At 35.1% G+C, this 14468-nt stretch overlaps 4 protein-coding genes across 4 annotated transcripts; 2 read left to right on the top strand and 2 right to left on the bottom strand.

Moving 5' to 3' along the window:
- On the bottom strand, positions 91 to 3085 carry LOC105175536 (DNA ligase 1). The gene is made up of 8 exons (XM_011098000.2): positions 2640 to 3085; positions 2446 to 2535; positions 1586 to 1645; positions 1423 to 1462; positions 1231 to 1324; positions 708 to 767; positions 537 to 628; positions 91 to 454 (listed from the first exon to the last, which is right to left on the bottom strand). The coding sequence occupies exons 1-8, from the start codon at positions 2747 to 2749 to the stop codon at positions 368 to 370; spliced, it is 633 nt and encodes a 210-aa protein (XP_011096302.1). The 5' UTR covers positions 2750 to 3085; the 3' UTR covers positions 91 to 367.
- LOC105175535 (E3 ubiquitin-protein ligase RMA1H1-like) lies at positions 6426 to 8009 on the top strand. The gene is made up of 2 exons (XM_011097999.2): positions 6426 to 6581; positions 7031 to 8009. The coding sequence occupies exon 2, from the start codon at positions 7076 to 7078 to the stop codon at positions 7778 to 7780; it is 705 nt and encodes a 234-aa protein (XP_011096301.1). The 5' UTR covers positions 6426 to 6581; positions 7031 to 7075; the 3' UTR covers positions 7781 to 8009.
- Positions 9118 to 11715, bottom strand: LOC105175534 (pentatricopeptide repeat-containing protein At2g20710, mitochondrial-like). Its single transcript, XM_011097998.2, has 2 exons — positions 11066 to 11715; positions 9118 to 10561 (listed from the first exon to the last, which is right to left on the bottom strand). Exons 1-2 carry the CDS (start codon positions 11351 to 11353, stop codon positions 9299 to 9301), a joined length of 1551 nt encoding a protein of 516 aa, XP_011096300.1. The 5' UTR covers positions 11354 to 11715; the 3' UTR covers positions 9118 to 9298.
- Positions 12560 to 14268, top strand: LOC105175533 (heat stress transcription factor B-2a-like). Its single transcript, XM_011097997.2, has 2 exons — positions 12560 to 12939; positions 13328 to 14268. The coding sequence occupies exons 1-2, from the start codon at positions 12706 to 12708 to the stop codon at positions 13694 to 13696; spliced, it is 603 nt and encodes a 200-aa protein (XP_011096299.1). The 5' UTR covers positions 12560 to 12705; the 3' UTR covers positions 13697 to 14268.

Genomic DNA, 14468 nt, shown 5'->3' with positions numbered 1-14468 from the left:
TTCTATTTAACAGTGGTAAGTATTCTTTCATAAATAATTACTTGAAATTTGGATGTATTTTAGTAATAGTTGAATATTTCAGACGGGGAGAGCAACTTCAAATGGAGCTCAGTTGTATTTACATCCATGTGTTGCAGCAGAAAAATGAAGATTATGGAGTAACGACAACCATCAACAACTCGACACATTGAAATCCAGTTTAAGAATGACACTAGCTCAATGAAATTCAGGGTTAACTGAACTAAAAAGCTTTCTGAAGGGGTATTAAATGCTCTGCATAAAAAGGTTGGATACCATTAGGTAGATTGCTTTCAAGCCGGGAAGTTAGAAACGGACTTCCCTTGCGACAGACCAATGGAAATATCCTTCAGTCATCGGGAGGGAAGTCCTCATCTGAGGCATTTCCAAAAAATGAACCCAGGGTCTTTCTTAGAATGGTGAAGGTTTTATCGTCCTGCATACAAAAAAATAAGTCACTGCAACTTCCTTCTGGACTGAACGAGCCAGTGAGGATGATTCACGTCGAGTTATTTCACCTGCTTCTTCTTCTTCAGGGATTCTTCCAGTTGAGCTATTCTTGCTGCACTTGCTTTCTCATGTTCAGATATCATACTCTTCTCTTTCTTCCCTAAGAACAGGTTTTAAGAATTATTCGTGCATTTTCTCCACATGCAAGGTAGTAGATAAGAAAAGTTTCCTATGCTCACTTAGCTGTTCATATCGCGCAAAAAATCTTTCCTTCTCTTCTTCATATTTGGCAATTACATCTGCCAAAATAAGATTTAAAAAATGTTACATTAGCTTAGAGCCCCAATTTTTAAGGTCCTTTCTGGGCCGGTACGCAGAAAATTCAACACTATTTGGTTTGATTATATACACTTACAAGCACTCTAACATGTGTAAATAGAGTAGAGATGTAACACTATCATTAATATAGTGTCTAATTCTAAAGAATGGTGTTATTTCAGGATAAACCAGCATCGCAAACATCACGTGAGAACATTTTTTATCTCTTAAAATGAATTCCATCTTCTCATTAAATGGGAGTAAGCAAATTTGTCACTTCCATGCAGCTGCGAGTCCTCCTATTTTCATCTTTTTCAATATTCTAATTCTGAATTTGAGGTAGTTATCAAACAAAGAGCATCAAGCTGTTACCCAAAAATTCAAATACTTTTTCACGGGCATGTTGTCCAGAAATAAGAGACAAACAAGATTTGGGAGAATTACCGTTCAGAGCCTGCAGATGTTCAGCTTTCTCCTTGCAGAACTTCTCATACGTTCCTTGGAACTTTGCAGTCTCATTCTTCAGTAAGTTTTCACACTGTACAGATGCAAAGTTCATTGGGTCAAAGTCAAGCATGGAATGTGGTATGAGATAACCAAATCCAATCACTTTTCTTTTGTTATTAAATAATAAACCTCTTTCGAGCTCTTTAAGAGTCCCTTCGCAAAGCTTTGCCTTTCAATTGGATTGAAGAAACAAGTCGGAGAATGTGAACCAGAAATTAATCAGACAAGTGTATTGATTATGTGATTGTGCAAACACTATTAGTACTCAGTTGATATGAGGATTTCATCTCACCTTTCTTTATCAAGTTTTGACTTCAACTCATCAAAACTTGATTTGATCTCTGAAGCCACACTGTCAAGAGAAAACATCAGAGTTTGCTTGAGCAACCTATGCTTGTGGTATTAATAACATAATGCAGGGCATGCCATAATTGAAAGAGAGGCAAATTACACTGTTAAGAGCCATTAGTATTTGGTAACTTATCTCTCTGCCAAAACGGAATTCTGATTCAAGGATCTCATTTATCTACAATATGAAGGATGTGAAAGTGATGGATTATACATAAAAGTGAATTCCATTTTTCTATTGGATTTTATGTTCACCTTTTCCTGGTTTTCCATTATCTTTCGATTTCTATGTATGAGATACAAGCAAAAATATCCTTAGTACTTATGCTTCCTGAGTCCAATTTTTTGGACAGCTTAGAGACACAGAGTTTGGTACGATAACCCACTAAACTTGAGAAGTTAACAAATGCGTGAAAAGCATGCAAGTTAACTAGATTGCTTAAGCATGTATTCGGATACAAGAAATGAGTGCAGTGACCTGGTAACAAGTTTCCATGTTTTAGTTTTGTAGTTGTACAGCTGAATGAGTCTGTGTGTTGAGATTGATAAAACCGAAAACAAAAAAAAACATAGCGTGAAAATTTCAAATTAGTTACAAAAAGCAGACTAATAACTGCACATACTTTAAAAGATGAATTCAAATTAAGTCCACGTAATTTGAAAGAAATAAGATCGGACACTCCTTTCGCCACAATGTAAATAAATCAAAACTTCATTCGAGATTAAAATATTATCGTCAAGATAAATAGACTTAAAGATACATAAAATCAATCTAGGTCTGAGGAAAGATACAGAGGTTTCCACCTAGAAATTGTCTCTTCATTCTTCTTCTGACCATCTTTCTGCGCCTTCTCTTTGATCTGCTGAAGAGCGCTCATAATACCTTTAATATCACTGCATTTGATCAGAACTTCATCAGCCTTATCATTTATGAGGAAAAATATTTGATAGAACTATATTAAATCAACAACGAGAAAGAGTGAAGTGTACAAGTCGACCTTGAGATGGCCGCATCAAAATCATCTTCTGCAATAACTCGCTTTCGCCGATCCGAATTCAAATTCTCCGACTCGGAAACTCGCTTCACGCTCGCTTTTGCTGCCGACATTGCGAAGCTCTTCTGACTTAAATTTTTAAAATTCTTCAGTCAAGCGAGCATGTACTCTGTTTCTGAGCCAACGAGAGACGGATGAAAAATTGTGCTGAATTTGAAATTGAAAACCGATATAGGTTAGTTATTTTTGGCGGGAAACAAGCTTCCGCGTGGATTACTCCTAATGGTGCGTTTAAACTTTATGTTTAAAATATCGCATGAAAGCAATCATACCTCACTCCTCAATTACTTAATTAATTAAACTAACTACACACAAACAATTTCCGTGATCTGAATATTATAGACATACTCATCAGAGTTTCATCATTTGAATTCTCATTTAAAGTATCAATCAAATATTATCAAAATAAACAATAAAATAAAGTAAATCGAGATTAGAATTTCTGTGATATTTAAACTGGACAAGGTCTCCGCCTAGTGTCATAAATTCCAGTAGTGGGGCCTATATTTTTCGCGTGTCGCTTAGTCTCCACTCTTCACCGACTCCACAGAAAATTCAGAGGCCAAAATGCAACGAAATGCCTCAATCACGTTCTCTATGTATACTACTATTTCCTACTCTTCTTTCTAGAACACAACACTGTTTGCATCGGCTCACAACCACAGTTGCGCATGAAATTTCCCACACTTTTCTTACGTCCACCAAAATGAAAAGTGATATGGGCTCCACAAAATTAATTATCAATGTCTCAATCTATCCATTAATATTGATTGAGAGTTTAAATACCCATTCGAGATATGTGAGTGTTTGTCTCATTTTATATAAATTTATTTTATTATTAATTTTTAATTATATTAATTTATTAATTGAATATCAGAAGTGCAACATTTCGTACATTATTTTGATATGATTAGACTAGGTGGACTCTAATTATAAATACCTTAACACCCCTTTAATAGATATGTAATTTCGATATTATTTACGTATGTTAGGCACCGCACCTTATGTAGTGGCGACATTCTAGAAGACATCGCTTTTCAAAGTGAAGTCCCTTTCGCAAGGCCAGCCGGCCACGATTAATCACTTCTAGAACCCATCAACTCACCAATTTTAATTTAACATAACTAATCTCTTCACCCAACCGAATTTAAAATTCCACCTACATAATTAAATTAAGTACATTGTCCTTATTCTAATGCAATAAATAATTTTACCTTTAATTTTTATGCGGTTGATAAGTCCAAAAGTTTGCCGCAATTTTTCGATTATTAAGACGAATGTGGCGAAAGTAAATGTGGGCATATTATCCTCATTTAAAAAATAATATAAATAACCCTCCAACAATATTAAAATACCAATAAAACATAAGAATTTCTGTCTTTTATTTGGGATCGGGATCCATTCAATAATTCGCTCCAGCGACTTAAAATCTATACCACAAGTCATCTGATAACTCATGATTTGAGATAATGACACGTAAATCAGACAAGTGAGCGCACATATAACTGTATAAATACCCTCATTTCTTGCGTTTATAGTGCAATACATTTATCACTTTTTACCTCAATTTGAATACATATATCTTGATCTTGAACTGATATTGGAGGATTTTAGCTGAAAATCTTTCAATTAATCTAATGTATTTTCTTTTTTCAAGAATCATAGATTTGTTTGAATTTATATAAGGAGATCGAGACATGTGACCTCATAAAAATTGTTATATTCAACCCGGATCAATTATAAAACTCTCACTTGTTTGTAAGTCTGGATCTACAATTTGTCATGGAATCAAATGAGCTTTAATTTGAGGATGGGAGAAGATTTAATGAAGAAAGCGAGGAGACAGATTGAAGTCAACACGTACATACATTCGGTTCCCCAGTGTGAGATGTGGTGGTGCCTTCATTTAGACATTTAGTATGATTTGGCAACTTCATCTAGAAGACCAGCTTACAAGATTTGGGATTTGAAACTGATACGGTGTTTGACTAAATTTTTTTAAAATATTTTATAATCTCCTATATTTTATAAGATATTTTAAAAATTTATAAAGTCTTGGATCTTATTTTAAAAATAAGTTTTTAGAGTGTTTGGATAAAATAAAATGTTAAAGTTTATAAGATATGAATATAAGGTATTAGAGTGTTTGGCATAATAAGATCTTTTATCGATAAAATGATATATATATATATATACCATTAAAATCAAATAAATTATTTTTTTAATATATTTTATATTTAAATATTTTAAAATACTTTCACAAATAGTTCACATTAGTTTAACTCTAAATAAAAATTTAATAGATATTCTTTTACAAAAATAAAAAAACGAATTATTACCTAAAATGTTTGCTAGTGAATATTAACATAAATATATAATTGATATTTTCTTTATCAACGACTATTTCTAGTTGTAAAATTTATAATATCTTGAATATATAATTTTTTTCATAAATATAATTTGAATAGCAATTTTTTTATATTAATTATATATAATATTTTTTTATTAAAATAATGAAGTATTCTTTTTCAAATTAAAAGAAAAACAATAAATTTTTTTAATATCCTAAAGAGAGACCTTTAGAGAGAGTGTGTATATGAGAGAGATTCTAGGCAAACACCCTCTGAGTCAGACAAAATAATGAGATTCTAGAAGCGACGGTGTATTGACAAAATTGCCCCGCTCATGCCCATTTTGTTGCTCGCCTGCACACCTTTTTCACAGTGGTTTCTATTTTTAATTCACATGCAACTTGCATTTACAAATATTTACTCTCGAATTTTATTTTCTTTTATAGATAAGATTTGATACGTCATTTAACATATTTAAATATGAAAACCAAATTCAGATTAAAAAATACAACTATAAATAAATAAATATTCATATATTAATGTGACTCAAATTCAAAAATCTCGTCAATTGTAAGAACTCAACTGATTGTATTTATTGAATAGTTGACCATTTTTAGAATTTATCTCCACAAATTGGAGTAATATTGTGATCGCAAAACATCTTCGATTATCAAATAAAGTATGTATTAAGAAGATGTTTGACTAAACTTATAGGCTTCTCAAAACATCTTATAAGATATTTGAAAACTTATAAGCTCTAATAAAGTATTTGACAATTTCTTTTAAAGAGCTTATAAGAGAAAATGCATTTTTTCTCTCATAAACGACGGTTATATCACCGGAACACCAATTTTATTGTTATGCCAATAATATCCCGAAGTTATTTTTTTCTTGTTATATATATATATTTATTAATAATATATTTTAAAATATAAAATATTATTTATTATATGGATGCAGGGACGACTAATTTTTATCATAAGATCCAATATCTTATAAACTCGTAAAATATCGTATAAAATATTTTAAAAAAATTAGTCAAACACCCTATAAGTGAAATTAAGCCAATGCTTTTAGAATTTAGGAAGTAAGTCTAAGTTTAATGTTAAAATTGAATAAGTAGAATAATAGAACTTTTAATGATGACACTAAACAAGAAGTTTCCTTAGTATTTTATTACCAAAAAAAAAAAAGATAGGTAAAAAATTCCAACATTTATTATACATTAACGTGGCAAGGACGATCAATAATACATCATAGGCATGTAGTCATTGGTACATCTAGAAGCGAGCATAGTACCACCTATTTTTATTTTTATACAATAAAATAATAATAATAACACCTGCCCCGTCAGCGGAAGTCGTTTTCAGAGATTGGGTATCATGAAATGTCTTCTCCTTTATAAAAGCCCCTCAACCACCCATCGGCAATCAGCGTCTCTCAACAATTTCTCTCCTTTCTCCCAACTCTCATATCCCACCAACCGTCAAAAGCTTTGATTCTCTGAGAAGAATTTTACTCTGTTCCTCAGCTGGTATGTTTTCTAATTCGTTTTCATTTGTATGAGCTCATTTGTTTATGCGAAGAAGAAGCAAGGATTATGAGTGTGTTAAACGGCCCCTTTTTTTTCTTTTTTTAAAGATGTCGAACTGTATCGGATGCCTGAAATTCTTGTTAGTGTTCAATTAATGGTTTTTTTTTTTTTATAATCTAATTTTTTTCACTTCTTTTAACCACCTCGGCTCGGCGATGAGGCTTTACCTGGTTCTGAAATTGGATGAACTACTTTACTTTTTTCAATTTTTTTTTGGAGAAACAAATTTCTTTGCCATCTGTAATCTAGAGCTAAGCGAGTGTTTTAATGGTTGTGTGACTGTTGCAAAATTGGAGTTGATCCTTGCTATATTTACCATCAGATCATAATTACATAAAATCATTGATCATCTTGGTCACCAATTTGATGATTTATTCCTATCATTTCAGAGGTCAAGCAATTGGAAGCTAGGACAAGTTTTCAGAACAAACGCAATGGCATTTCAGCAGTATTTCGTGCAGGAATGGGAATCTATTCCGAAGCCAGCCACAGAATCCGAAAAGACTTCTGCTTGTTTTGATTGCAGTATATGCTTAGATTTCGCATGTGATCCAGTGGTGACCCTCTGCGGCCATCTCTATTGTTGGCCTTGCATATACAAGTGGTTTGATTCCCAACGTGCTTCCCTTGGTTCAGATGAACTCCCTCAGTGCCCTGTTTGCAAGGCAGAAATATCTGAAAAAACCATGGTCCCTTTATATGGCCGCGGACAGTCCCTTTCAGAATCCAAAACTGAAGAAAAGGTTATACCTCCTAGACCACCAGCCGGCGGTATCAAGGGTCTCATACAATTGTTTAATCCTGAACGGCAACCTGCATCTCATGATCAGTATCAGAATTCACACAATTTCCCAAATCCTTATACCACCTACGGAGAAAGTTCACCACATCCATTGTTTAATCTCCGAGGAACTGCAACAACTGCTCTTTCTCATCCTACAGTGGGAATGTTTGGGGAGATGGTTTACGCTAGAGTATTTGGCAATTCTCAGAGTTTATACACATATCCCAATTCATACCACTCAGTCGCCAGCAGCTCGCCAAGGTTGAGAAGGCAGGAGTTACAGGCTGATAAATCTCTCAACAGAGTTACAATTTTCTTATTCTGTTTTTTTATATTGTGCCTTCTAGTATTTTGATTTTTTTTCGAATGATCATCCCACCCGAGTATGTATACATTGTACAAAAATTACTCGACGTATTGTTGTGCCCATGGATAGATGGGATGACTATCATAGTGTTCAATAATGAGATAAGTTTTGCCTGAGATGCGAGCCTTTTCACTGGAGCCCATCCAAGTTTGATTCTTTTCTTGGCATTTGTAGATCTGTTACTAGAGAAGTTAGTCCGGATTAGGATTCTGCCTCAGGCCAATCGAGCAACTTTTTCTTGCTTATGGTCCTCTTTACTGTTTTTTTTCAGTTTCGTGTCAACTCTGGATTGCTTGTCATTCTCACCCTGTTCCTTATTTGATTTGATAATTAAATCTTAGGGTATGATCTGCCAAAGAAATCACTATATTTTATCTGAATCTTCTGCGTCATTAACCTAAAAAAGAAGATAACCGGTGATGCACGATATGTAGTAGATATTTGTTATCCAATCAAGCTCTAAAAGAAAGCTGTTTACAATGTTTGATTTTGTGTTTTGGCCCATTTTAGATATGGGCCAAAACACAAAACCTTGTTTGTTTTTGTGTTTTGCACACCTCCACTAGGTGTGCAATTGTAATTTAATTTTTTTTATTAGTTTTTATTCTTCTCTTAACATAAATATTTATATTATATTTCACTAACAAATAAAATACTATATATACATACATATATATATTACTAAATATATATATTAAAAGACATGATTTGACAATGAATAGTAACTCCTGTCTCCCAAATCCCAACGTCAAACCTACATCACTTATTTTACATTATTTTATATTATATCAAAACACAAATCCAAACATACTATCTATCTCAAAACACATACTTATCTCTATTTTTCTCTCTATATCTCCAAAACCCCAAAATAAAAACATTCAAAACATTAATCTAAACATAGTGGTTGGTTTCTGGTCCGAGCTTGGACTCCGCTTCACACCCAAGAATTTATTTAGACCAGAAAAAACAGAGAAACATCATTATAACACGACTCTCAGTCAAAACAGTTACTCTATTTTAATATTCTGGCAAATAGGTTCCGTTGAAGAATGCCAGACATCTGTATTCTGCCACGTATACAAAAATTCATATCAGAAACCTAATATAGTTAGCATTAGATGCATTGGCTGAATTCTTCACATGCTTGAATATCAGGGTTTATCTTTTATTTCATCACTAATCTTCGATCACTAAAGTAGTCCCCGCTTTGAATGAGAAAGTATCTATCTCCCCATGGTTGGGGAAAAGAGACAATTAATCAGCGAGAGCACAGCCCATGAGGAAATACCCTCTGCCTCCACGAAGCTTATGACTTTTCCATGTTTTTCCCAATATTCCAGACAGGAGATCCACCAGAACAAACAACTAAGTCAGATAATATATTTTGATCTTGGTGCAAAGTTCACAAGTGTTTCGCCAACATTATAACATCTCAACTTGCATGTGGTAGCATAGAAGCTGACATCTAAATATAAACTGTATAAGTTTATTCTGTTAAATCAATCATCCAGACAAGTGACGCCTGCTTGGCTCCCGCTCTGGGTTGAGGTTTCCATTATCATGTAATTCTTCATCTTCACAAACATTCCTTTGGATATTTTGGTCTTCTCCAAAGTATTGTAATTCCCCATTGTTAAACAAACTGCACAAGCCATCTGAACCAGCACCCCCTTGGAAACCCCACATCCTTATAAAATTTATTATATCCTCCGCCTTATCCATACAATCCCCATTTTCCAAATATCTCAAGCAAGTGGTCAAGGAATTTTTCCAAGCCATAAATCTAGCAGGGCATGCTGAGATTGCCTTCTTTAACGCTTCCACAGCCTCAGGAACTTGATTCTTTTTGAGATATCCTCCGGCCAAATGACACCACGTTGTCACCAGTGGTTCACCACCTCTTGATATTCCCTTGGTTAATAGGGCTTCAGCCTTCTCCAAATGACCATCTCTACAATAAGCATCAATCAAGAAGTTGGGAATCCGGAAATCAAAGAACAATACACCTGATTCCCACTCCTGAAAGATCTTCTCCATTCCTTCAATGTCATCAAGCTTCTTAAGTGACCGCAGCATGCCAATGTAAACTTTATTAACAACCACACCTTCTCTCTTGAACAGATTCCAGATTCGGTACAATTCAGCCTTCTTTCCAGCTTCAGCACATAGTTTGAAGAGGAAAACGAACAAAATGCTCTTTTTCTTAACGTTAGTTAATTGCTCCTCCAACTTCTTCACTATTACCAAACCTTTATCAATTAAGCCCATTCTCAAGTAACCTTCTGCTGCAATAACATATGTTCGCCAATGCACAACAACCTGTGGATTGGATTCCATATTCTTCAAAATTTTATCCATTCCCAAAGCATCAGAAGCCATAGCACATGCATTTAGGCGGACAGAGTGTGTGAAGTGGTCATAAGGGATGTTGTTTCCTTCCATTTCAATCAATAGATCAGCCAGCTTTTCCCTGTTTCCTAATTGGTAATGTAGATTCATCATAAGGTTGTACCATATTGGTTTAGTGGCATACCCCAAATCTCTAGCTTTCTGCATAATGGATTCTGCTTTATCCACAGATTTAGCAATGGTAAAGCAGTTAAGCAGGGCAAGATAGACATGATGCGATTTTAAATTTTCTGGGATCTTATTGAAGTAATTCTCAACTTCTTCCAAGCCAAAAATTTTGAATATCAATTTCAATCTTAAAGCAACATCAAAAGGAGCTATGCACAAGTGTCTTTTATTAGTCATCCAGAGGGATACCTGCAAATGATACAGAAAAACTCAAAGAGTTGAGCTACACAATAATCTGAGATCATAACATTAAGGAGAAGCAGCCATTAGAGGTTAAGTAGGCAGACCATTATGACAATGATTTCTTATTTGTTAAATTAAAAAAAAAGCTAGAATATTTCCAAATTTCCAATCAACTAATCCTTAGGCAAACAGATTGTGATTTATGGCCTGTTGGAATTTCAAAAATTTGGATGAACTCAAATATTTAGTTAACCAACAAATAAAGTAACCCTAAATTGAAGTAAAATAAGCAGAAAAACTACTAATACTTCCACCACCAAAAAATAAAAATGGTGTTAACAATGATAACTAATTAGAGAAATGAGCTAAAACCTGGGGGGGGGGGGGGGGGGAGTAACAATGATAACTAATTAGAGAAATGAGCTAAAACCTGGGGGGGGGGGTTGAGTAGAATGAGGTAAATAAATGCAAGCAATTCGGTAAACAAGAATGCAGAAGAGAAAAAGTAACCTCAAGGGCGTGATTGAATCTTCTATAAGCTGTCAATTCTTTGATAATTCCATAAAGCTCGTCTCTGCATGCAGTATTTCCTTCTCCAATCCACCGGTCAAGAGCGGGCACCACCGAAACACTGGGGTCACCCATGGGTGAGATTCTACGATACAGAGAGGCAGAAACGGACCCATTTTTTGAGAATCGGGTTCGAGGAGGTGCAGTAGCGAAGAGCTGGCTTTGAATCATTCGACAGAAGGAATATGCGCGCGAACTGAGTGAGGAAGAAATAGAGAAGAGCTTCATCAAACGAGACGATGGGCCGCGCTGGCGCTGGCAGTGGCACTGGGGGAGAAAGTGTTTTCAGAAGGGATCCACTACCAGCACAAGGACTTCACATGGAGGTTGAGGCGTACTGATTGGGACATTAGTAGAAATTTCTGAAAATTGGAGAGTTGTTGGTTCCCAGGTGCCTTTATTGGATTGTGGAAGTGGAGGATGAGGGCCATGAATGAAGCCCATTCTAAGAGCTGAGATTGAAGCCCATTGAGTTGGATCCATAACAATATGCAGCCCATTAATAGAAGGAAGCTGCTGCTGCCGTGCTGTAATGAAAAGCAACCAGAGAGGTAGAATGCGCAGCAATAATAATGGAAAAGGCAGAATCCCGGAATGATCATGCACGTGGTGTACTGTCGGCGGTTCTCCAACTGATCGGACCCAGAACCGCCTGTTCAGTCAAATAAAGTATGCTATCCTACCAACTCCTACTCTGCGACTGCTTCCTAATAATAATAATAATAAAATTGCTGTATGTTTATATATATATATATATATATATATATATTGTTACAAATATAGAGTAGGGGCAAGTCCAAATAGATTTTAGATGATGTTGAGGAGGAAAAACATCAAACACAAAAACATGAATAATGTTGATCTCATTTCATTAAAATTGAAATCAATAATGTAAGATAGAATATTATATTGTACATGTGAGGAAAGTAGTGGTAATGAGTGTAGTGTATCCAAATCACGAAATCTTACTTCAATACTAATGTATACTGAGGATGATACATTACATGCACAAATATTTGCCTTTTTTGGGGCCCCCCCCCCCCCCCACTAATGCACACATTTTTTTATTTTCCTCTTCTTTTTCCTTGAGAATAGACAAATCCAAGGGCCTTGATTCTTTGACTCATCATCAGCATCACAAACTAATTTAATTATTGAGAAATACGGGAATTTCGTGCCAATTTGTATTTAATTTGAAGGGCTGATATGATATCATAATTACTTTCTTAATTTAATTAACTAATTAAAGATAATTTAAAAATATCATATAATTTGGTTGGGAGGGAAAATATACACATATATATATATTCTGGAACATGTATGTAATAATTAATTAGTCCAAGAGAAGACAAAAAAGTCGGAAGTAGCCTCCAGAGTCCAACACCCCCACCCCCTTATTAAAGAAAAGTGAAACGAAGAAAAACACCACTATATACAACTTTCCTAGAAAGATAAACACAACAGCTTTATTAATTGTTTAAATAGAGAAATATTTAGAGGGCGGGGTGCAGGCAGATGGTGAGTATTTACTGCTGCTACATAGATAGATAGATGAGCAGTAGGTAGTTGATTGAATTTCCATGAGCTGCAGGAAATCAAAGTGCCCCGCTCCATTTCTGTCCAAGACGTATGATCTCTTGGAAGAAGAGCGTGAGGCTGAGCGTGTCGGCGGTGGTAAGAAGAAGATAGTGTCCTGGAATTTGGAGGGGAATGGGTTTGTTGTGTGGTGTCCGGCAGACTTCTCAGACCTCATGCTCCCTAGATACTTTAAGCACAACAATTTCTCCAGCTTCATTCGGCAGCTCAATACCTATGTAAGTACCTACAATCTACATCCATCTACCTACCTTCTCTTCTCATCATCATGCAGTAGCTCGTCCTTGTTAATTTTGTGGAAGCTTTCATGTGATGATTCAAGGGTAATTAATTAATTACCGGTGATGAATAAACTCTCATGCATCTCATCAGATATTGTCATAATGATCTGTTCCTCTACTGTTGAGAGTCAAAATAGTCCTGCTACGCCCTTTGAACGTATTCCAGGAAAAAAACACAATAACAAGGATAGTGGACCCACTTATAACTATCCTCATCCCTCTTTTCTCATACTTTGTATATTTTTATACAACACAAAAGAACCCGGACTGGTCTTGCATGCATGGAACAATAGCATGTTATTATATTGTGTGTGTATATGTATAGGGTTTCAAGAAAACGGCTTCGAAACGATGGGAATTCCAGCACGAAAAATTCAGGAGAGGGTGCAGGCATCTGCTGGCGGAGATGAGGCGCAAGAAGTGCCAGCCCAGTGCCTTCCCATCCTATCTCAAACCTTCCGCTCATCATCCACCTACACAGGATAATAAATCCATTGCTGCTACTGCTACTGCTAGTGAAGTACTATTTATGGAGCTGATGGAGGAGAACAAGAAGCTAAGAAGGGAAAGACTCGAATTGGAATTGCAGATTGCTCATTTCAAGACTATGGAAATGAAGTTGCTGGAATGTCTTTCCCACCCCACCCCCACCCATCACTACCCACCTTCAATCCCCATAAACTATCTCAATTAATTAATTATCAGCCCCCTTCCTTTATTATATATAATTATATCTTGCCTATCTATCATCAAATAACCCAATAATGTTTAACAAGTTCCTTGCAAATACATACTTAATTCCACCTCTTTTTTCCCTTTTGATCAAATTCATGCTATATTCAATATTTCTGCACAGAATATCTAGGCCATGTTTATATCTTAGGTCCGGCACAGTTCACAATTATTTGTTTACTTTCCCAGTGTTCAACTCAAGATCAATTGCAACTTAAGGGCCGATACTGGTCCCAAAATCTTGACATACTATAATCTAGCTCATCCCACATCGATCTATCACCATTTCATCCTAGCTATATTACGATATGTAAACATAATCTTAGATGATTGACACATTATTTGGAAAAAGTTTGTATGTTGCATACTAAGCATAACATCTACAAAACCTGCAAGGAGAATGCATTGTAAGATCAATTATTTTGTGAATATTGAATAAGCATGGTGAGGAGGACGTGGGTGCACTTTGTTTTTCTTTTATTTTGACTTTCAAGATTGATTTATAAAATGTTGCTGCAATTCGTGGATGTTGTTTGTCCTTATATTTTCTTTTCCTGATTGTGGAATTTGGAGAACAATGTTTCTGTTTGATTTGGTCCAGGCCCGCTTATAAATGCATTCAATTAATTAAGAGACAGGAAGAAAAAGTTGGTATTTTCATGTTCCTATTAGGACCAGAGAGACATATACATACATAATGATAAATAAATTAAAATAATTCATCTCAATAATTA

The sequence above is a fragment of the Sesamum indicum genome, linkage group LG12 (assembly GCF_000512975.1).
Source record: "Sesamum indicum cultivar Zhongzhi No. 13 linkage group LG12, S_indicum_v1.0, whole genome shotgun sequence".
NCBI lineage: Eukaryota > Viridiplantae > Streptophyta > Magnoliopsida > Lamiales > Pedaliaceae > Sesamum > Sesamum indicum.
This window is presented reverse-complemented; position numbering and strand designations above follow the sequence as displayed.

Coding starts and splice junctions, on each gene's coding strand:
- LOC105175536 (XM_011098000.2), bottom strand. CDS start 2,749: ATGTCGGCAGCAAAAGCGAGCGTGAAGCGAGTTTCCGAGTCGGAGAAT. Junction 1,325..1,422: donor TCTTAAAGAGCTCGAAAGAG/GTTTATTATTTA, acceptor GCATCTGTACAG/TGTGAAAACTTACTGAAGAA. Junction 455..536: donor CCCTGAAGAAGAAGAAGCAG/GTGAAATAACTC, acceptor TTTTGTATGCAG/GACGATAAAACCTTCACCAT.
- LOC105175535 (XM_011097999.2), top strand. CDS start 7,076: ATGGCATTTCAGCAGTATTTCGTGCAGGAATGGGAATCTATTCCGAAG.
- LOC105175534 (XM_011097998.2), bottom strand. CDS start 11,353: ATGAAGCTCTTCTCTATTTCTTCCTCACTCAGTTCGCGCGCATATTCC. Junction 10,562..11,065: donor GATTCAATCACGCCCTTGAG/GTTACTTTTTCT, acceptor TATCATTTGCAG/GTATCCCTCTGGATGACTAA.
- LOC105175533 (XM_011097997.2), top strand. CDS start 12,706: ATGAGCTGCAGGAAATCAAAGTGCCCCGCTCCATTTCTGTCCAAGACG. Junction 12,940..13,327: donor TTCGGCAGCTCAATACCTAT/GTAAGTACCTAC, acceptor GTATATGTATAG/GGTTTCAAGAAAACGGCTTC.